The sequence below is a fragment of the Polyodon spathula genome, chromosome 1, assembly GCF_017654505.1.
Source record: "Polyodon spathula isolate WHYD16114869_AA chromosome 1, ASM1765450v1, whole genome shotgun sequence".
Lineage (NCBI taxonomy): Eukaryota > Metazoa > Chordata > Actinopteri > Acipenseriformes > Polyodontidae > Polyodon > Polyodon spathula.
In genome coordinates, this window is record NC_054534.1 from 28,843,403 (window position 1) to 28,866,382 (window position 22,980).

A 22,980-nucleotide genomic window follows, 5' to 3' on the forward strand; every position below is an offset into this window, starting at 1 on the left:
CCCACAGCACAAAAAAGATTTAAATAAACATTGTGTACTTTCAGAGTGAAGGAGTTGACAGTAGATCCCAGTGCAGTCATAGAAGGACGCCCCAATATTCATGCTGCAAATCAGCTGGATACATTGGAAGCCCAATGGGGTGTCGGAAGCTCTCCTCAAAGAGATGATCTCAAGCTTCTTTGTGAACAAAATGTAAGACGTACTCAATATTCCTTACAGTACTGATTAAGTACATGTTGTACAGGATGTTTTATTGAAGTTGTATTTAATGCTTTCCCATTGGTTACCTGTACAGTATTTTCTAAATTAATGTTATGTAGATATTATTTTAAAGCAGAGACACATCTGTACCAAAGCATACGTGTATGAAAACAAATGTGTAGTACCTTTTAAATTCTGATTTTAATATTGACTTGTTCATTCTGTGTCTCCTTGTGAAAGTAAGTTAGGACATGTCTGGTTTTTAATGGCTATTTCCTGCATTTCCAGGAGGAGGAAGTGTCTCCCCAGCTGTTTACTTTCCATGAAGCTGTATCCCAGATGGTAGAAATGGAGGAGCAAGTGGTAGAGGACCACAGGGCTGTTTTCCAGGTAAAATAACTTTCATCAAACTATTAACTGTTTTAAGGTTTGTGATTTAAGTGCAAATAAATAAACTAGTTTTGTTGAATTTCATTGCTTTATTTAAATAGGCCTATGCGGATGCTTACACATGGATATCTTTTCTTATGTTTGCCATGATTAGGATTGGAGAGCACAGTCCTGCCCCAGTCATGTTTTCCTCATTCACCAACCCTATCCTATGGCATTTTAACAGCCAGCCAAATCTGTTGCAGACCTTCAATGTTTTATAAGTACCAGGAGAGTAAATAATGCAGTAGGACCACCCAAGAAACCAGTTTTACATTGGATATGCCATTAATGTCAGACTTTTGTGCATTAGGAGTGGCTGTAAATGTGATGTCCCTCTTTTAAAAACAAATATTTAACAACAATAATGAGGGTGTTCATGTTTAACAAACCCCAAGAGTGACAAATAATTGTCCCCTCCCCCCCAAAAAAAAAATCTTGTCTATCATATATCTATCATACTACTTATAAAAAAATAAACTATGTAATTTTTTATGACTAAGGCAAAAGAAAAAGGAAAACATTTTTTCTGCTTTAACCAACAGCGAATTGAAAACAGTTATTTGCAAGATTGTTCTACGATCTGAACAAATACATTGCTCAGTGCCTTTTAAGAAATTATGGATTTCTTGCAGGAGTCTATAAGATGGCTGGAGGATGAAAAGGCACTATTGGAAATGACTGAAGAAGTAGATTATGACGCAGATTCTTATGCCACACAACTAGAACAAATTTTGGATCAAAAGATTGAGATCTTAACAGAACTAAGAGGTAAAAGCTCTTTATTAAAGAGTATGCAGGCCATGTTTTGTAAATGCATGTTGAGCCTTACACACACCACTGCATGGCAATGATTTTAGTCTGGTTATGACTGGACAAAATCTGGAAAAGTGTGTTCTACATTTCATTAAGTTTTATCATGTTTAATTTGAAAGTAACTTAGACGTGCAAGCTGGGAAATAAATTAATTGCTTCTCATGCAAAATATAACCTTGACCTGTCAGAGGTACATTGCACTGGGTTTATGAAACGGGGTCCGGAAACTCTCATGTTGAATAAATCTATATTTTTGTTACAGTGGGTACAGTCATGCTGTTCTGTGCTATATTGTGGGTACAGAGAATGTCTTTAACTGGAGACGTTATCTTTTTAGGTCCTTTTTATTTAACATATTTGCCTGCATCAGATATGTCGAGCCAATTCCATTCACCCATTTCCTTTACTGCTTGTCTCTTCAGTTTCTAAAGCACAATGATGGTACTTGATGTCTGAGTTCACAGACCCCCAATTAAGTACTAGTCTTAGACTATGTAGTTTTACCTAGCCCAAATAAGTTCTGTCAAGGTCTGTGAAATCTCATTTACTGTCACTTCAATCTAAAAATCTTTACCCAGTTAGGCAATTCTAACTTTTCAGGAGAAGCTTGTGATGTACACTAAACCTTACTTTGCTTTGTTCTCTTTATAGATAAAGTGAAATCTTTCCGTTCAGCCCTCCAGGAGGAGGAACAAGCGAGTAAGCAGATTAATCCCAAGCGACCACGTGCCCTTTAGGCGCTATATATATATATATATATATATATATATATATATATAATAATATTCCTTAAGGATTACAAAACAAAAAAAAGAAACCCACTAAACTACTACTACTGTACATTTGTCATTCTTAAACTGGTTTGAGAAATCAACAACTTGAAAACTAAAAACTCTGATGTAAATAAGAGCCTTCTTACGCTTTCACTTTTCTGTTGTACATGAAACTCTCCCATGGTGTTAATACAAATGCTTCCAACAGCACAAACTTGCAGGGTTACAATCCCTAGAAGCACTTTGTTTGATATTTTTTAATTGTACTAATCCTTGCCAACTTTTTTTTTAAAAACCAATGAAGTATAACTGTGGACTTTTGACTTCCATAGTACCTTTCTGTCTTTCTGTTAAATCTGTTAAGATTTTGTTACAATGACTGGTTGCACAGTTCTGAAATGTATGCATGTACAACCCATCAGTGATTTGTAAAATATTTCCCTATCGCCCTAGCTGTACCCACATGTATGTGCTGTACATAGCAATCTTGCTATAGGGCCAGGCTCATTCTTTAGCTGAACTGCAGTAAGCACAGTCTTAATAAAACACATGTACTTGTTAGTGTACATTTTGGTTTGTTGGATGTACTTTGTTTGTGTTCTACAATTTCAATCCATGTCGAGTAGTTTACTTCAGATATGTGCCATATTATGACAAGTATTTACAAGGCAGTTGACAGTTGTGGTATGTGAAGCCTTTTGTCTCTTACTTGTTTTAGAATTATTGTCAAGAGTGGTTTACATCTCATTTGAACATTTTAGTTGTAAAACAACTAAATTATAAATTAATGTATAGTAAGTATTGGACACTGGTACTTGAGATGACTTATACTGCTAAACATCATGTCATATAGTATGTGCACTAGATGTAATGCTGGCTTCAAGAATAATTGTTCACTTGGTTTGTAATGGTTTTATACTGAAATGTATGTGTGTATGTGTGTGTGTGTGTATATATATATATATATATATATATATATATATATATATATATATATATATATATATATATATACACACACACACACACTTTATATTCCCTTTTTTGTTTTCTGTTTTAACAAAACACTGCTATAACACGTTCAACTTTTGGGAAAGTGCATGGAATATGTAATGAAATCTTTGCCTTTATTCTACATTTTGGTTTCTACGGTATGACAAAACAAGGCAAACATAAATGAACATGTTGATCATGCAGAGAACCATTGTGAACCTAAATGTACCTTAAATACATTACCCCCATGTGCAAAGCTGGTCTGAGGTGATAAATTGGCCCCTTTCGCAGGGTGGCTGTCTGAAACCTCTGTTTAGAGTCACCAACTTTTTTATAAGCCAGTAGAATTGCAATGTGAGCAATTAATTTTAATAGAAAAATGCAGTGAATATACGGAGTCCTTTGGGTGACTAGAAATACAGTAAAACCTGCTACAACCAATCACAATTCCATGCTTTACAAATTTATTGTGGATGCATATTTCATTTTTTTTTTTTTTTTAGAAACCAATGTTTCCCAACATGAACATGTATTTAAAATCTCAATTTCAAGTTTCACAGTACTATTGCTTTAAGACAAGACTGATGTGAAATGTGTGTATATAATGATTGTGTAAACCCAAGTAATTTCTATTTTATAGGGCCACCAGAGAACAATGTGTGACATGAATAAATCCAAACAGAGGTGGTCTCATTTTAAAGCACTGTAAACTTTCATGAGTATGTAAAGGTCTGAAACCTGTTGCATATCATAAATGAAGAAAGCCAGCAAGGAAAACCAGCCAGACTCATTTCAAATCTTCTATAATACAGTAAAGGCTCTGATGGTCACAATCTTGCTAGAATAAAGTTAAATATTTAAAAGGTGTTTGTATATAGAATTTCCTTTCTAGGTTATAAGCTGGGGAGAAGGGGTCTAATTAAAAAAATCTTTACTGGGACCCCCGTCGCAGCAATTCACATTTTTATGAACACAATTATAAAATACTGTACAAGCATTCATAACTTTCAGTAATGTAATAAGACTAGAGGGAGGGGTGTATTGCCATTGGCCACAATAAAATGATGTGGTTTTTAACAGGATTAAACTAAAATCCATTCAGTTTAACCACACTTCTTAAATGACCGTACCTATAGTAAAATTAATTAGAAGTTGAACAAGTAATTCCAGAGGAGATGCACAAGCTGTATTTGTCCATTCAACAGGATAGTTCTTTATTCATTTATCTATGAACATTCTCTTTTCCCTCTTTCACGAGAAGTGGATGCCAGCCGAGTTAAATCCATGAAGCAATCTGTGGAAGAAAGGGAATACAACCCATGACGTAATTCCATGTTCTATATGCAGAACTGAAAGGGTTGTTTCAATAAAGTTGACCAGGACTGTACCAGTAGGATTTAAAGTTTTAATAAGTATCTATAGTGCATGCAGTATTACGAGCAAAAAAAAAAAGTTAGATTGCTTCTATAAAAAGAGTAATATTCTCTTACACTTACTTCATAAAATCATCGATGTCCATGGACCGTGCTCGTTTTTCACTGAAGCCAGTTTCTTGAAGGATGTTGCTTATTTTTTCAGAAATGCTAAAATCCTCTGGTATTACCTGTTAAAGGGATATTTTTTGTTGCATTTGGATTTTCTTACTTAAGGTACCAAAAGGTAGCTCTATAGACAGGAAACAGGTTTGTTTAAACACCACAATATAACACGTGCAGATGCTAACTTGTACTATTATATACAAACTAACTATATTTGTTTCCATTCACTCGTTTGGTAGAAACTCAATATGGTACGGTCAGTGGTTTGTGAGAAGAGCAATGAGAACTCAGACTGGCTTCAAAATCCTCTAATATTGAATACATTATCGGTCAGTTGTGCATGTTTCCCCCAAACGAATAATAATCTGCTAAGGAAACTCCCTTCTAGTTTACTTACAATGTTGTGTACAGAACAGTGGATTTTGTAATTCTTCTCCAACAACTGCTCAACTGCTCTAGATCTGAAACAAAGAAAATCAGTTTTAGGTACAGTTCATACAAGACATATATCTCAACTCTATGCATATGTATGTATATATTCCTAAAACTTGTTTGGAAATTATAAGTTGCCTTCAATTTTTAAAAAATGACCCACAAAATGCATTCTGATGCAAGCAAGTATGGACCCTTACAAAGAAATGCTTACATTAAAAAACAAAACAAAACCTAGGATCTCAAGCACATATCAAAAGTAGTATTCAGCTACGACAGCTAGGCATTACTTACTTGAATGCAGAACAAAGTGTCTTATTCTTCCTTATAAACGCTATTCTGACAAGACCATCCCATTCCTAAAAATAAAATGGATATTTAAGTTTGCTCTCTGCTTATGAAACAGTCCATGTTGTTGAGTTGCACACACATAGGCGAGATGTCTTACTTGAAAGTTCACTGGTGGTGGTGGATTCTTTGGTTCTATTCTGACAACACTGGACTCCACCTTTGGTGGTGGACGAAAGTTATTTTTGCCAACCTAAAAGAGAAAAATCATTAGGCATTAATCCTGATATACTGGGTTCATTCTGAAGTTCCATTTTAAAAACAAAAGCAATCCCTCTAAAGGTGGAAAAACAAAGTTATTTAAAAAAAACAGTAATATGACAGTGTGACTATTTCCATTGAATAAGCTCATCACTTGCCTTCATGAGATGATCTACACGGGCCAACAATTGAGTGTTTATGGATAATCTGCAGAAGAGTTTATCTCCAGGTTTTGCAACCAGTCGAAGGGCAAATTCTCTTTGAAACATTAGCACTGCACATCTAAAAAGAACAAACAAAAAACACATTACTTGATTGATGTCCAATTCAAGTTAAAAGAAAACGGCTCTTCAAAGGTTACAGAACTCCCTGATGTATTTACAACATACACACACATTACAACACATACATTACTTTTACTGTATCCAGTGATGTTTATCTCCCCACCCCCAGAGTCTTGACTGTTTTAAAAATTGTATTCATACATCCTGGTTGATTCATCAGTTTTGGAATGAAAGCAGAATAATTTGTAATAATGGTGTATATACGAAGCACTTAACATGTATATGGAATAAACAATAGCTATTTTTTGCTCACTTGAAATACGGCCTGTGCAGCAACAGCTTGAAAACAAACGGTGAGGAAATCTGCAAAATAAAAAAATATATATATATATATATATATATATAAATATATGCTTATTTTTCCTTAACTGGATCATGTGAGACAAATCAGGAATTTAGAGGGGCATTATTTTACCTGGTAAGGCAAGTTAGCCACACAAACATCAAAAAAGGGCAAGTCGGTCTTTAACACATCTCCAACCATGATCTGAAGCTTAGTTTGCATTGGTCTAAGGAGAAAGTTAGACAGTGTTAACATTGCAGCTATTTTCTTCATTTGTTAAACAATTCATGGAATTTCACACATGTGTATATTAGGCTAGTGTATTCAGACACTGAAAGACACTCATTTTAAGTTTTCATGATAGATGCCAGACCAATAGTTCAGGTATGAAGAAAAAAGAATCCCTCCCTAACAAACCTTTTCTAGCATGGACTGTGTAATGTGTGATATTTGTTTAGCAAGACTGGAGGAGTGTTAGATATCATTTCAATATAAATAAGACTTGAGGGATTTGTAACACTTAAATATACATCTCTGAATATCCTTGAATGGTTTGGAGCAGTAAAGTGTAAAACTGTAGGACTCGTCAAGCCTAACTTACGTTCCCTGCACTCTTTTCTGAAGTTCAGCTACGAGCCTGGTATCCAACTCGCAAGCAACTACCTGTTACAAAACAATAACAAAGTCAAGACTTAGGCTTTCAGGGGCAAAAGCATTTTGTCTAAGGGTGTATTTTTTTTTTGTTTTTATATCTGACAGTACGGTGCATTTTGTATATCTGACAGTAATTATTACCTTTTTTGCTTTCTCTAATAGTTTCACAGTCATGTTACCCGTACCAGGACCAACTTCCAGAACCACATCTGTTGGCCGAAGAGCAGCCTAAAATAAAAATTAATTGGAAAGAAAAAAAATAATTAATGATAATTGAGGTTAAAATGTTATGTATTCTAAACAGGTATCATGAATAAAAACACAAGAAAACATGTCTTTCAGTGAATGGAAGTCAATGTGGTCACATTTTTTAAGAAGCAAGAAATTGAACAGATTTTTATATTTTCTCGGGAACTTCACGCATGTATTAACAGTAGACATGATGATAAATGTCTTACCTTTTCAATAATGCTATTGACAATGAGAGGATTTTTTAAAATGTGCTGACCTATTCCAGTGTTGAACATGATACCTGTAGAGAAAGCAACACAGTTACTTACTACAACCTTCACAACACCAGACTACACTTCAAATTGAAGTGAGGTTTTACTCAGTAATCACACTTTGGAATACATTTCTTCAGGAAGAGATTTCTGTGCAAATATGGTACTACAGCTTACCATTTCAAATTATTATTATTATTTATTTTTTTTAGCAAATAGGCAAAATGACTGTAGCTGAGAGATGGTATTAGTGTTTTGCCAATCCTATAAATCTTACAGCCCAAAATCATCAGCATAAGGTATTTACATAAAATGCATCACCAATGGCAATACTAATGCATCCATAAATGATTGTTGTCTTTCTCCCCTTCAATCACGACTTACATTTTAAGAAATGTTAAAACAGTTTGTGTGACCTCTTGAGTTGAGCTGTTGCCCTGCCAAAAATTTGAAAAAATAACATGGTGCAGTACAATTATGCACAGTGACTGGAGATGATCTTTTAGGTCAGGAAAATGATTGTTGAAACGATTCTCATACTAGATACACTAAATCTTTACACACAATTAAATTAATTAGCATCTGTTTAAAGTGATTAGTTCAGCTAATTCCACTCCTAATATGGTTACTGCAGCAAATGTTCCAACACAAGTTTCAGCACATGGGACTGAACCAGACTCAGATACTAAATAAATTGTTGAACTAAACCAGCTGACAGGCACAGTCATGCTCATGTGCAGTGTTCGATTCAAAAGCACATGCTTATCAGATGGCCTTTCTGTCTTGTGTATCACGATATAGACTGACTTAACAGGGTGGTGCAGCTTTGATCTCTCTACGTGTCAGGAATGGTAATTACACAGTACAGTACAAGTATGTGCTAAATAAGGCAGGCGTTTCACATTTTACCCTACGATGTACACAACGGCATGTGAAAATCCCAGGGCCAATCTTCCTGTTGCTGCTGTCATTAATGACCATCTGGTAATAGATTATCACAAGTCTAGGACATACAACTTGAAGGCATATTTCTGCATTAAAAAAATCGTGCTCTGCGAGTGTGTGACGCAAATCGCGTTTAGTATATTGTTATTGTTGAATTCGTTTCCACAGACCTATAACTGAGCGAGGCATTTGCCACGCAACATTCCATTACAAACGCCACTCGGTGATGTCACTGTGAAAGCGTATGCATTTAAAGGTGCAGCTTCACCAGTTACTGCCACATGGTTCCTATACCCACTTTAACCAGGCTTTATTCCAACGCCTCCTATATCATGTCTAAGTAACTTTCATTTGTACGTAACTTTGTGTTGTTGAACCACGTATAGTCAAATCAAGGAAAATAGTCTTACGATACATAAAATAAAATCAGTAATAGTACCGAATCGCTGTAAGTAAATGTTTAAAACTAAACTATGGGGTTTTAATTGTTTAGTAAGTGTAAATGGTTCCCAGCCACTTTAGACGGTTTAATAAAAGCAGTAAAAATACACTTACTGTACTGTACAATTCTCATAAATGTAACGTATTTCCACCAAGCACAACGTTATTCAATAATCTCTCTTTACACAAACACTAACCTTGACTTTTAATTTCCTGGTGTTGTCGGGTTTTCTTTTCTGCTTTAACTTTCGGCATTTCGATTTTTTGAGGTCTAACTTTTAGTACAGTAGTTAAAAAAAATATATATATATCTATATTCCCCAACACGTGCTTAATTTATACTCCCGACTGAAATGCGTACCCAGTTCATACCAAAGTAAATGGATACTGTTGGATTCTGGGATTCGAAGTCCACGTACGATTAACGTGTCAGACCGAAGCTTGTTTCGGAAAAAACAGCTTTTCCCAAAATGCTTCACGATCCTCGTTCTGTCGCAGTGTTTTTTTTTTTTTTTTTTTTTTTTTTTTTTTTTTTACATCACCACCAAGTTTTTTTTTTTTTTTTTTTTTTTTTTTTGCGTCTGATTAACTAATGTATATCGCCCCCAGCGGCAGTGGATGAATTACAATAAAATCAGTATAAGCATAAGGAAAGACATAGTTTAATTGTACATTTTTCAAAACAATACACTTTCAGATATAGACAGTCTAATTAGGAGCTTAGGATGAAACGTATGTTGGTGTGAACAAGGACAGTTTTTTTTTTTTTATTTTTGTTATTTTTTTTTTTAAATCCAGATTGAATTGATTTGTTGTGGGATGTGTTTGATACTTGTGATTATTGTGACACGAGGTATTTTTCTACTTACGGGAAGTCATAACTTTATTATCGAAAATATTAATAATACAGCGATTCACCTGTTTGCGCTTATGTGCGGAAGAGTTTAATTAAAACACAGATCAAACCAAAAGCATACAAAAGTAATTTTAAAACAATAACGATGCCAAATGTAAGCTGAATAAATCAAGCAGAACAAAATAACACGACAAATAGTTTTTTTCTGGCCTGTTACGGGGCCGTAAGGGTTACTGTTCCTTCTCATCGATATGTAATATTCTAAAAATAATTATCTAACTAATAATGGTACACATTGCACATAAACCTAATTCATACATTAAAATGCATGGATACAATAGCCGGAAAAGAATAGTTTAAATAATAATGAAACAATAATATTAAAACATATTGAATAACTGATTATATTAATAATTTAATAATTCCATTAAATAGTTTAAATGGATGCAAATCTGTATCCCCGCTGTTAAAGTGTAATAACACTGTGCAAATATTTATTTATTTTTTTGTTCCTGGGTAGTAAGTGTTATTTCCTAATTGCTTATGCCTCAAAAGTATAGAACATGGCTATTATTCCCCACAAACTTTGCTTTTGTGACCAGGACAGTGATATTTCAAAATATAACTATTTCCAATGGGAAAATGGGCAAATGTGTGTCTTTTCGTTCACATAAAGTCAGTAAATACAGTATAATTGTAAATCTCGAAAAACTACTCACTTCTAAATCTTTTGTGGTCATTTTTTGTATTACTTTAGTATAAATACATGTTAATTTGGATTCATATGTTGTTTTTTTTCTGACTTTATGTGAACGAAAAGACACACATTTGCCCATTTTCCCATTGGAAATAGTGATATTTTGAAATATCACTGTCCTGGTCACAAAAGCAAAGTTTGTGGGGAATAATAGCAATTTTCTATACTTTTGAGGCATAAGCAATTAGGAAATAACACTTACTACCCAGGAACAAAAATTGTGTTACATAGTGTAATCTTTTGCATAACAGCATTCTCACGCGCCCCCCCTTTTTTGTAGACTTTACATTCACAAAACAATGTCCCCATTTCCTGTGTTGTTACTCCCATTTGAGTCTTACACTTGTGTTCCGTGCTTTATATAGGAAACAACTAGTAACACTGATCTTATTAAAATACGTTTGTAATGTATTATTTATTTATTTTTGTATGCAATCCTGTTTCATTTAACAGTAAACGCGGAGACAAAAACACATGTGGCTGGTCCATTTACACAGAAGGGCTTGTCTTATTTTTAAATGTGTTAGTTTTGTGGCTTCATCCAGGAAACATCTCATGATTGTTTGCAAACATGCCAGAAAGCAGTTACGACATACAATCACTGCTAATTTTGAGTTTCAGTTGACAATTTAAAATATGCGCTGAATAACCACATTGTGAAGACAAGCGCTTCCCCCGCCCTCTCACAGATAGCATATAGTTTGAACAATTATTGCAAAGTGTTCTTATGTCTCCATTAGTTGTCCAAGCCCTGTACAAGTTATGAATTTCCATCAAACCCTAAACTTTAGTTGAAACTTTTGCCACTGTCTAATGTACGCTCTCTTTGGGGGAGAATTTCTGTTTGTGTTCAGAACACGTGTTTGAAAAAGCCTACATCATCACCGCGCGCTGGCTTCGTAGTGGACCGGGCGATCTTATGCAGGCGTTTGTATAGATTTCTTTTTGATGTAGTTAGTGCTGACAACCTGTTACTTGGATATATTCTCTAAATCTGGATTTAAAAAAAAGGTAAATGTTTTCTTCAATCGTTGGTCATAAAATACTGACACAAACACTCACGGTAGGTAGTTTCGGTTCTGACAACCAGTCGTTGTGGCCCAGGAAAGACTGTAGTGTACTTGTGTTTTTTAAAAAATATTATTAGACTATATTTTTTTAATTTTTAATTTTTTTTTTACAAGCGCTGCATGGGGTACAGCTTTTGGCATTTGTATGCGACAGAGCTGTTTAATATCCTTCAGATTACATTGTAACAGTCGGTATACGATTTCAGTTTTTAGGTTAGCTGTGTATACTGACCTATGTGCATCATATGCACGTGTTACTAGTTTATTTGGAAGTCTTTACTTTCCACCACACGTGAAAAATGTTAGACATTTTTTTGCGACATGGACTTAGTGGGACATCCTAAAACTTAATGTGAAAAACGCTTAACGTGGTTAAATGTGCTCAAATTCAAACCAACCCCCTAGAAACACCGTTAGTGGCAAGCCTAGCACTTTCTAATACAAAACAAACAAAAAAAAAAAAAAGTTTAAATATGTACAATATAATATTAACAAAGCCCTACAAGTGAACTTCGCTTAATATTAGAAATCAGCTGATGAGGCCAAAAATATTAAATGGAATTATGCTGCTGTACTTTTCTGTTAAACACAAAAAAGCATCGAGGGAGAAAATGCACAACAATGCTTATAATCACCTGCTAGAGTGACATCAATACATAACATGCTTCAATGGGTCCTGTTTCTACACATTTCTTTTATGGTGTAACCTACAAAAAAGACATGCATGCAGCCTAAAACATTATTTCTGAATTAAAGTATTTTGTCAGAACTATTTATATACTGCACATGAGTGTGCATTTTTTTAATCCAGTAAACAAAAATAAATCGGAAAAGGCTTTTCCGATTATATATATATATATATATATATATATATATATATATATATATATAATGTTATATATATATATATCAAATATATACTAATATATTATATTGATCTTATATCCACTATATGAATGATTAATCCTTGATCATCCACTTTCAACTGGATATTTTTACTTTTAATTAACATTTTGCGTTAAAAGTAAGTAATGATAGACGTGACCATTTTAAGAAGCAGGTGTGTTAAATGTATATTTAACCATCCAGTAATTTTGAAAGTTTTGGGATTATTAAAAATGTATGATTCTGGCCTTTTGGTCCATATCTATTTTGACGTAATACATTAACAAATCACTTTTGGACTTCAGCTGGGTTGATTTGGATAATGATAAGATTGATTATTAGACAGTGTGCTGGTTAATAATGCTTGAAATATAAATATATTTTGGTCTTTCAGATTAGTACAGATGGTTAATGTGAGGACACAGTTATTTTATTTAGCAGTATTATCAATTTAAATGGTTAATATTTAATTGATGCACATTCATGGAAATAGTCATTATATCAACAGCGTATTGAAATAAGTAAATAGATCTAGATGTAGAGGGGAGGTAAATATTTAAAACAAGCCAAGTTGTATGACCAACATAGTTGATGAGGTTGAGGGGATATGTCTGCTTGAAGCATTTTCCTACATCAGTGTAGATGCTCTCTTCCAGGCTGGGAGTTGTACAGGCTCATGTGGTGGCAATAATAGCTTAAGTGTGTTGTACTGTATGTGAGAGGCAATTAAGGAGTCTGGTTGAAAAACAAGGAGTTGCTGCAGAAGATGGTATGGCCACCTCTGAGCCCATATCACTGGGGCAGGTTTCTGCATGAAAGAGGGAACATGCTACACTCTGGATATTTCTGAATCTGGATGTAAGTAACACCGTGGGTTGTTGTAAAATGATTTTACGGTAATAAAAAAAGGATGATTTGTTAATTTTCATATATTTGGAACTTTTATTATTTCCCCCCTGCTGAGCTGTAACTAAACAAATTAATCTATCGTTTTTTGGAAGAAAAGAACTCCATCTTATTTGAATTGGATACATAGTGTTCAACATTGTGACTTCATATTGTTTTCAAAGGTTACTTAGGCATGCACACTGACAGCGCACTTTGCATTTGACAAATCACATGGACAAATCTATTTCATTCAATGGAACGGAGCACTGAGGACAAAACAGTAGTCTCACATCTGAGTGTGTGGTTTGCAGTTGTGATTAAAGGTTTAATAAACATTCACAGCATAGAAACACCATCCAAAGGTAAGATCTAAGTGGTGCACACGTTACTCAGGGATGGAAATAAGGCTCAGATTGCATTGTATTGAGCTGTTCCTGACCCCCATCGTTTTGTAGTTTACATAATGGTTTAGTCGATTTGTTTAATTGCTGTAGAGTTCAGTGCTATGTCTAGTTGTTAAAGCATAGTGTACCATTTGCTTTATTTGTTATTGTTTAATTGAGTTTAATGCACATGAGCTTGTTACCTATACACTGGCTAATTAAGGTCCTAGTAAAACCTGGAATAGATGAAACTGCAAATATTTCCATCCCTGTACTTTGACAAGTCATGCTTTAATGACTAGCTTTGTGATTTAATAAAACAAACACACACAAAAAAAAAAAAAAATAATTCAGTTAATATACATTGGGGCCTCTGCAGTTGGGAAAATATCTGTGATTTTCCACAAAGTAAAACCACTAGATGTCAGTGTTTCTCTTATTTTTTTTTTTTTCTTTTTTTGTAATACTGGGTAATCAGATTTCCACTCATTGGTTTAATTTTGAAGTTTCTTAGCTACATGATTAGGTGTAATTTTTATATATGGTACTAGGCAAACTAAACAAACATGTTTTGGAATGGCTCAAAGAAATGTATTTCTGTTGTCGTGCAATCAGTTACCCCATAGTAATAATTAAAAAAAATAACAGCTCAAGAATCTTAAGGAACATACCCCAGTTCTATGTAACACTTTTAATCACGTTTCTTCATTATAATCACTTAATAGGAATAATATATTGGCCTATGGAAGGTTTTTGTTGCAGCAGTGTAATTAGCCTTTTAAGTGAGCATGATTTTTTTTAATGAGATCTGCATTTGTGTATAGGATACAAAAGTAGCTCAACTTAATTTAAATGCTTGCCTTCAGAAAACTGTGTATTCTGTTTAATAACCAGACTTTGACTTTGAAACGATCAGACACTGTGGTTCTTAAAGTTTACCTTCCAGACAAAAGGTGTACAGGTCTGGGACAGTACCCTGCTCAATCCACTTACCTATTAAATATCTTGGACTTAACAGATAATCATATCCTCTTTGGATAGAAGCAGTGCAATGAGAAGGCCATCTCACTAGTGTAGTCATTACCCAAAGTGTCATCCAATTTCTAGAAATACAGAACGACTAGGGGTGGGACGTTTATTTCCTGTTTACCCAAAAGGGCAAGAAGCCTCATACCAATTCTGTATTTCTAGTACATACATAATGGAAAAGTAACAATAATGTCCTTTGGGTGGATTAAACGATGTTCAGCTTGTATTGTACATCTCCCCAGAAATATACCAGCATTCAATAAGCAAGCATTTGCACTGACCCTGCTGTAGGCAATTTCATTTTTTATCATTAACCAAAGTGAGATGGGTTGATGTTACAATTCAACTCGTCTCTTCGGGTGCATTCAACCACCTAGGAAGTTGTGATCTTTGCTGGACTAGAGCTCCAAACTCCAGAGATAAAATCTGTGCCTTTTACTTTGAACACAAAAAAACCCTTCTTTCTACTGAGGGGGTGTGTTGCATGTGACCTCTTTGCTTGACAGTGGCAGATACAAGAGTTGCACATCACTGCGTAGTCTTTTCCAAAACTACCTCGCTTCAGAATCCAGCTTTTAGAAGTTGTTGAAAAAATCATAAGCATGGCTAATGATGATAAAAGCAAAAGGAAATGTGAAAGGTATACATGTGTACATGGTTGTCTCTTTTCTGTCCCAAATAGGTTATCCATGGACATTAACAGTGCCAGCACTATTGTTCTGCAGGCCTTGACCCAGGCCACCAGCCAGGATACCGCTGTATTGAAACCAGCAGAGGAACAGCTCAAGCAATGGGAAACACAGCCAGGCTTTTACTCTGTGTTACTGGTAGGTGTGCAGCAACGTTTTTGTCAAGCAGGACACTGTTCATATTACCATCATCCTTTGTGTATGCTGCAAATGTCTTATTGTTTAATGACAGCAGTACACTGTGGATTAATCTGTTTTTTAGAGACAAAATAGGAATTATTAAATTAGTATTCTAACATATTTTATTTAAAATGAGCTCCGAGGTACCAAGCATCCGTCCTAGTGGACTTTTTGTTTTGTGTTTAGGATGATTTTAATTTCTTATTGCTTTCTTATAGTGGTTATAGTCCAGGGCTTGTAACCAGAAGGTCACCAGTTCAATTCCCACCTCTGGCACTGACTGACTCACTGTGTGACCCTGAGCAAGTCACTTAACCATCCTTGTGCTCCAAATCCTGCAGAAGAGATGTTAAATCAGTGTCCTATTGTAAGTGACTCTGCATATAATGCACAGTTCACAGCCTACCTCTGTAAAGCGCTTTGTGATTGTGGTCTACTATGAAAGACACTATATAAAAATAAAGATATTATTATTAATTGTATAATGCTTATTTTGTATTTGCTATTCACCTTGGGCGGTGCTTATGGGAGATGCCACCCATGGTTATAAATACTCGATTACACTTGTGTAACTGATGTAAGCTATTTTGCAGTAGTAGGTACGTTTTGTGAACGTTTTGTGTGTGAAGGTCAAGTGGATTCTGAGAATTTGGTTGATTTAACACAGAAGGACTCTCATGTTGACTCCAAATGATGGTGGAATTTTGAATTTAATCTTGTTTTTGTGAGCAATAGAGAAAGCCCAAGGGTTAGGTATGTTAACAGTTCTAATAAAGCCTTAACTCAAATTATATTAGAACAGAGCTTTCCAAAATAAATAAAGGAATCTTTAGAATGTTGCTCTGTGGGCTTGGCGTTAGTACTCTGTTATACACAGGATGTAATTGATACGAAGACCCTTCTAGGATGGATGCTTGGTATCTGGTTGAAGCTAATTTTAAATAACTATAAACAATTTTCTATTATTAATTGTGACACTATTTGATTTTGAATGATGTTTGACCCACCTGTTGCAGATCAATCCACGGTGTGCTGCTGTCATTAAGCATAAGTTAATTCTGTCAGGTAATTTCCAGCATTCATAAATGATGAGATAATAATGGGAGCATACAAATTGCTAATGAAGTGCTCCAGTTTCAGAGCAGTATATTGCAACAAAAGCTCATTTAGTAAAATTCAGTGTTTTTAATGCATTTGGAGGTAATGAGTTTGTCTCTGTTAGTTTCAAGGGATGCCTTTTTTAAAATTTAGATTTATTTTTAAAGTGGTACTAATTTTATATGTATTTTTATTTCTAATTCCTAATTAAATACAATTTGTTAACATTTTGAAAGAATAGTTGAATGTGAATAATAAATAATGATTTCACTGCTAGCAGCAGCAGTACTGTGTGTGTCTGTAAGGGGTTTGGAACTTACGGAAGAGCCCTAGGGCCATGAGAGAAAAAAAACATAAAAACTAGACATTCCGTCTTTAAAACTCAATTTCGCCTTTAAAAAACATGACATTTTTACTTTAAAAAGGTGAAATTTCAACATTTCCATACCAACTGGGTCATAGGAAAAGCCGGAGAAGGCGGAACTCAGAACGCTTGCTGACAGTACTGCTGCCTAAAACCTCAAATTAATTTCTGCTTGCTTTTAATAAAGATAATTCATTTTCCCACATATATTATAGAATCATATCTGTTTGAAAAAGCAGCAAAAGTTTGGAGTATACATGTTTTACATGGGATTAATCAGTAATTAATCTACATTTCTCTTTAGGCAATATGCAATTTTTAATTAAGGCTGTTTTATCAATAGTCTTGCCCTATTTGATGATTTTTATATTGCATAGACAAATGTCTCTGAAAAAATACATAAGTTTGGAGCAATGCAAATGACATATTTCTATAAAGTATTATAATGACATAATACCATGTTTAGTGTGTCATTAAAGGTGTAATTCCTACATGAAAAATATATTGCTCCAAGGTATCCATTATCCAGTATCCAATAATAAAAACAAGCCAGCGGCAGCCCTATATAGTGAAGAAAGAAGATGATTTGATTAAAGCATTCCTAATTCTAAAAGGTGTTGACAATGTCGACCCCAGGGGATTTTTTCAATCTGAAAAAAGAAACAAGAACCAGGGGTCAGAAATGGAGACTAGATAAATGGGCATTCAGAACTGAAAATAGGAGGCACTTTTTTACACACACAATTGTGGGAGTCTACAACCAACTCCCCAGTAATGTTGTTGAAGCGGACACCCTGGGATCCTTCAAGGAGATGCTTGATGAGAGTCTGGGATCAATAAGCTACTAACAACCAAACGAGCAAGATGGGCCGAATGGCCTCCTCTCGTTTGTAAACTTTCTTATCTACTCCATTAAGGCTGGCTTTTCTATGTTTAAAAAAAAAAAAAAAAAAAAAAAAAAAAAATGCCCCAGGATAATGCCAACTGTATCATATTGTATGGACTTGGGGAAAATTGTTGATTGCAAACTGCACAAAAAAAGATTGCTTTTGCGGATCATTAGCGCACAGTGCCTAATAAACAGCATATTGTCAAACTATTAGTGCAATCCATAACCCAGGTAAATAATGACCCATTGTAACTGATATGAGAAAATTGCATGTTTTTGTATTTAATTAATAAAAATGCACAGAAAGACAAACCTTCCCCAGCATGGCAACAAGAAACATCTTACAGACTATACCACACAATATTAAAATATGAAAACGCAATAATAATAATAATAATCATTTTTATTGTGCAGACTAGAGATTTTTCAAGACTTTTGCATTGCTTTTATGCCATGTTCGTGCACTTTTGTCTTGGTGCGACTTTTATCCTCCCCTTCTAGATCTGTGTGCTTCATGTAGCTCTTTCATGCCAAGTTACTGAAAAAACTTCACCAACTCTGGCAACTTTCATTCAAATTAGGTTGTAAGCACCCTTAATTTATGTTTAAAACAGTTTGGGCATTTTCATGTTGGATGCAGGTGTGTAAAACGCATTGCCCCTAAACATTATCTATTTTTTAGATAGATGTGCGCACACTATATTTAAAAAAAAAAAAAAAAGAAAAAAAAAAAAAAAGAAATTACTTTGGGACAATCTGTGCTTCATATAGGAATGACTACGGACACCACTGGTGATGTTATAATAATACTTAATAGAAATATGTAATTTGTATTGCTCGAAACTTATGTATTTTGCAAATAGACATTTGTCTATGCAGTATAAAAATTATGCAATTGAGCAAGATGCGCTCTATTGATAAAACATCCTTAATTAAACTCTATATTGCCTAAAGAGAAACGTAGATTAATTACTGATCAGTCCCGTGTGAAACTTTAGCTGCTTTTTCAAACAAATATGATTCTATAATATATGTGGGAAAATTAATTTATACTAGAAAATTTGAGTGAATTTGAGGCTTTAGGCAGCAGTGCTGTCGGCAAGAGTTCCAAGTTCCACCTCCTCTGGCTTTTCCTCAGACCCAGCTGGTATGTAGAATGTCGAAATTTCGTGTTTTTAAAAGCGAAATTGAGTTTTAAAGACAGAATTTCTATTTTTCTTTTCTCTCATAGCCCATGGGCTCTTCCTTAGTAACTGGAATAGTCTTAATATTTCTAGAAATACCTTTTAACATCAAAAATCCCATAATTATTTGTTCTACTTTTTTGACAGAATATCTTCACAAATCACTCGCTTGATGTAAATGTTCGATGGCTGGCTGTTTTATATTTCAAGAACGGGATTGAACGCTACTGGAGACGAGTTGCTCCTCAGTGAGTTTATTACAAGCATTTATTACATTTTCTTGAATTTAAAAACAAAATAAATACATAAATCCGCTTCATACTGTACAACATAACAATAATAATTCTTCTTCTTATAATGTAGTGGTCTCCTTCAAATTTTTAGCTCTTTACTGTTATGCAGTTTTTTACTTTTTCAAATTAGTTTAAGGATGTTTTTATGTTAAATACATTAAAATGGAGCTTTCTTGAAATCTGTAACAGTATTTACCAAGGTTACTCCATACTTTTTCAGTTTTAATTTTTTTCTTCACTTTTTAATGATTTGTAACTTGCTAATGATCGTATTGCTGTTTTCACAGACCCTGATTAGCACTAATATTGGACTGCTTTATCTAGGGTATCATCAGGGAGTATCAAGATTAGTGCTAATCAGGGTCTCTGAAACCAACCAATAGTGCTGGGACAAATACTGTATCCAAATATTTCACAATATTTTTTCCTGTACTCAAAGGCAAAAAACCATGTCCGTGACCATCAGGAGATTTACACAATTGATTCAAATGAGAGATATATATCGTATTGTAACATTGTGCCTTGCTGTGATTTACCACCTTTAATCCTGTTTTTAAGCTTACCATACCAAACTTCTGAATTAACAAGATTTGAACTTTTGTATTATTCCACCTGGAGTCTGTTGCAATCAATGTACAGTATGAGCTTTGAAGGCACATTTCTTCCTTTTTTATTTATTTTTTTAAAATTAGATTTAATGGATTTAAATCTTTAAATAAGTAAATAGTAAGAGAGAGAGAGAGAGTCACTTTTGTGGAGTGGACTAGACAACTACTGTAAGGGTGAGAAAGGAGACTGATTAAGTTGATAAATGATAGGTAAGGTTGTCCTGTTATGTTTTTTTAGTTTCGGGAGCTGTATAACATCACATATCCAATGAACCTATGAAAGTGGGGCAGCCTGCTAACAACTCTGGCCAACAGGGACTCAAAAGGCCGGGGTGTTCTGTTGCGAAGGGGCGGCACATAGAGAGAGAGATTAATAGGGGTTCGATGTTATAAAATTATATTAACTGTAGTTGTGGGGATGATTTGAGATGAAGAATATCATTTAATTTGTATGATAAAATTACATTTTATCTCCAGAGAAGAAAGATGCAGGAGACAACATTGGTATTAATTCAGAAGTCTCTAAACCATCATTCCCAGCAATTGTCAGGCTTTTTGGGAATCAAAATATTACTTCTCTCTGGCAGGGAACGTTTTGGTCTTTAAAAATAAAAATACATTACTGATTTATATTTAGGCAGCGTATTGTATATAATATTAATGGTTAAAGTAAATATCTATATAATGAACCAGTGTGGACATGACCTACATGAAAAATGTATGTATTAATGATTACTTGCAATTCCATAAATTTACTATTCCCCTGCTGGCAGTGCATGTCCCAGATGAAGGAGCTACAGTGGAGGCGGAGTATGGAAATATGTCTTATTTTTACATGAATACAGTGGATGTAGGTCAGGGTGATCTACTTTTTATGTTACTGATTGCTCTAATGTTTATTTACAGCTAGGACAGGGGATGTATATCTGTGACCATACTGAACTGTTTTCAATAATTACAGTAGTATTGAGTAGTACAGACTGATCAAAATGTAAAATTAGAAATTGTAAAAATGAGAATAAATAAGTTAACGTTTCCAGGTGGGTTTTTTTATTATATATATATTTTTTTTTTCCTGTCTTCCTTGCTTGTCTATGGTAGTTCATTATACCTGGAAAGACAATGATGCATTATTCTAGCCCATCACTGCTAACGAAGTGATGAAATGCGGTGATGGTTCCAACCAGGGAATAATATTTATCTGTTTCTGCCAGTGAAGTGTAGGAATTTTTGGATGTGTTAATTTAAATATCGGCATTAAAATATATATTGTATTGATACAATGCAATATTTCAGTGTTTTGTTGGGATTTTAAAATTGTATGAGACATGGAAATAGTCATTTTGATATTTTGAACAAACTAATGGACAACATACTGTAGGTTCAACTCAAGGTTATTTCTCAGTTTTATAGATTTCATATGTATACCTGTAATGAAGTTTTAAATATACTGTCTGTTCAGCGAGTAAACAGTTTCTAATATGAATAATTATTTTGATTTTGTAGTTCTCTTTCAGAGGAAGAGAAGTCCTCGCTGCGAGCAGGTCTTATCACTAACTTCAACGAGCCAGTGAATCAGGTGAGTCATAAGTGGCGATTGTGGTGAAGGTGGGTGCTAATGTAAAGTACATTTATACTTTGTGGATGTCCCAATATTTGGCAGTAAAGCGCAACCCAGTATCCCCATACAGGAGCATCAGCTTGCTTAAGCAAGACACTTATGGTACATAATCAACTACTGCTAGTTATCTCTAATAGACCATTCAAATGTTCAGTGCTGTGGGAAAAATAACATCGCTTAGAACCTGTGACTGTATATATCTGCCATGTTAGGGTGATGTGACCTTTTTTTTGTTTTCCAGATGATAAATGTTGGCTTAAAACATACTCGATGCATGCTTCGTACACAGGTGTATTCTGTGATTCTCTAGGTCCAGTTTGATTGTGGGTGTCATCTAAGAAAAATACAAAGCTGGCCCCACTGCAGTGTCAAGCTCTTGTTCATTAGAAAGCACGGGAGGTGGTTTGCAGGGTTGGAGTAACCTGGTGTGCTAAATGTGTTGTTGACCATAGAATTAACCCAGGCTGACATTGAGGTTGTATGACTTTTGAAGTTACAGCTGCATAGTCAGTCACGTCTGCACCCCACTGCACTTTTTTCTATTGTGGTACGCCCCTTGTGGTTTTAGTCTGTGTGAATGTATGTGCTTCCTCTTGCTCAGTGCCATTAGTAAGAGCTACAGTATGCTGCTGGCTTCTTTGGTGCGTTCAGAGCTTCTGTCGCACTGCAATGTCGTTTCGTTACTGGAGAGTTCAATAGCACAGTGTTCCAGGAATCTCAGTGCAGCAGTCAGATCTTGTATATCTTGTGGATAGCTATAACAAGTAAAGGAAAGCATGCTTTTCCAGATTTTATTTGAGATTTACAAATGTAATTATACTTTTATAATTACTGTATTCCTTTGAATTTCAGTCGCATTTTTTAAACCAATTTCTTCTTCTCAAAAATGGCCTGCATCTTAAATTAGAGTATATTGATACATCAGCAACAAAAGAGGTGACTGCCTGAGAAAAGACAAACTTTACTGCCTGATCTCAAATCATCCATGACATACAAGCAGCTGTTTTCTTTATCAGGAATGCCGAAAAACAACTGACAGCAACTGGACGAATGAGCTGTGCACCTCTGCCCTGCTTGTGTGAGCGGATTATTAAAGCATGGGATTTCATAAAAACAGAGACGTGGTGCACTCCTTCAAAAATGTTACGTATCCAACCAGCTCATTGTAACAGAAGATGACACTGTCTGGAAGATGTCAAGCAATAAAGAGGACTCCAACTCGGAGGATGATGACTAGGAGAGATTTGTTGTTACAGGCCTGTTCATTTATGCTTTACCAACATGC

The 22,980-nt window shown here is 34.7% G+C and overlaps 3 protein-coding genes across 8 annotated transcripts in view; 2 read left to right on the forward strand and 1 right to left on the reverse strand.

The window, feature by feature from the left end:
• The window catches only part of LOC121316878 (kinesin-like protein KIF2A), a 42,741-nt gene extending 39,577 nt beyond the window's left edge, over nt 1–3,164 (forward strand). For all 5 annotated transcript variants that reach the window (XM_041252163.1, XM_041252192.1, XM_041252172.1 and 2 more), the window contains 4 exons: nt 45–192; nt 490–591; nt 1,266–1,401; nt 2,098–3,164. In XM_041252163.1, the coding sequence (XP_041108097.1) occupies nt 45–192; nt 490–591; nt 1,266–1,401; nt 2,098–2,183 (472 nt within the window). In that variant the 3' untranslated portion in view covers nt 2,184–3,164. The remainder of the gene's footprint in view (nt 1–44; nt 193–489; nt 592–1,265; nt 1,402–2,097) is intronic.
• A 401-nt stretch (nt 3,165–3,565) lies between these two features.
• Nucleotides 3,566–9,299, reverse strand: dimt1l (DIM1 dimethyladenosine transferase 1-like (S. cerevisiae)). Of its 2 annotated transcripts, XM_041252224.1 has the most exons (13): nt 9,099–9,299; nt 7,900–7,952; nt 7,471–7,544; nt 7,154–7,240; nt 6,960–7,021; nt 6,491–6,584; nt 6,329–6,378; nt 5,890–6,013; nt 5,631–5,723; nt 5,477–5,541; nt 5,148–5,211; nt 4,709–4,815; nt 3,566–4,506 (listed from the first exon to the last, which is right to left on the reverse strand). In XM_041252224.1, exons 3-13 carry the CDS (start codon nt 7,537–7,539, stop codon nt 4,464–4,466), a joined length of 858 nt encoding a protein of 285 aa, XP_041108158.1. In that variant the 5' UTR covers nt 7,540–7,544; nt 7,900–7,952; nt 9,099–9,299; the 3' UTR covers nt 3,566–4,463. The 2 variants fall into 2 exon arrangements, with proteins under 2 accessions (XP_041108158.1, XP_041108147.1); XM_041252213.1 differs by lacking the exon at nt 7,900–7,952.
• Nucleotides 9,300–11,414: 2,115 nt separating this feature from the next.
• LOC121316904 (importin-11) overlaps nt 11,415–22,980 on the forward strand; it is a 174,426-nt gene continuing 162,860 nt past the window's right edge. The window contains exons 1-4 of the mRNA XM_041252240.1: nt 11,415–11,525; nt 15,452–15,596; nt 19,321–19,421; nt 21,581–21,653. Of these exons, the coding sequence (XP_041108174.1) occupies nt 15,459–15,596; nt 19,321–19,421; nt 21,581–21,653 (312 nt within the window). The 5' untranslated portion in view covers nt 11,415–11,525; nt 15,452–15,458. The remainder of the gene's footprint in view (nt 11,526–15,451; nt 15,597–19,320; nt 19,422–21,580; nt 21,654–22,980) is intronic.

What these genes read in the sequence shown, in the direction of transcription:
- dimt1l (XM_041252213.1), bottom strand. Translation starts at nt 9,156, where the DNA reads ATGCCGAAAGTTAAAGCAGAAAAGAAAACCCGACAACACCAGGAAATT. An exon ending in CCAGGAAATTAAAAGTCAAG is followed by an intron (nt 7,545 to 9,098) that starts GTTAGTGTTTGT and finishes CTTTCTCTACAG; the next exon opens with GTATCATGTTCAACACTGGA. An exon ending in GTGTAGATCATCTCATGAAG is followed by an intron (nt 5,724 to 5,889) that starts GCAAGTGATGAG and finishes TTTCTCTTTTAG; the next exon opens with GTTGGCAAAAATAACTTTCG.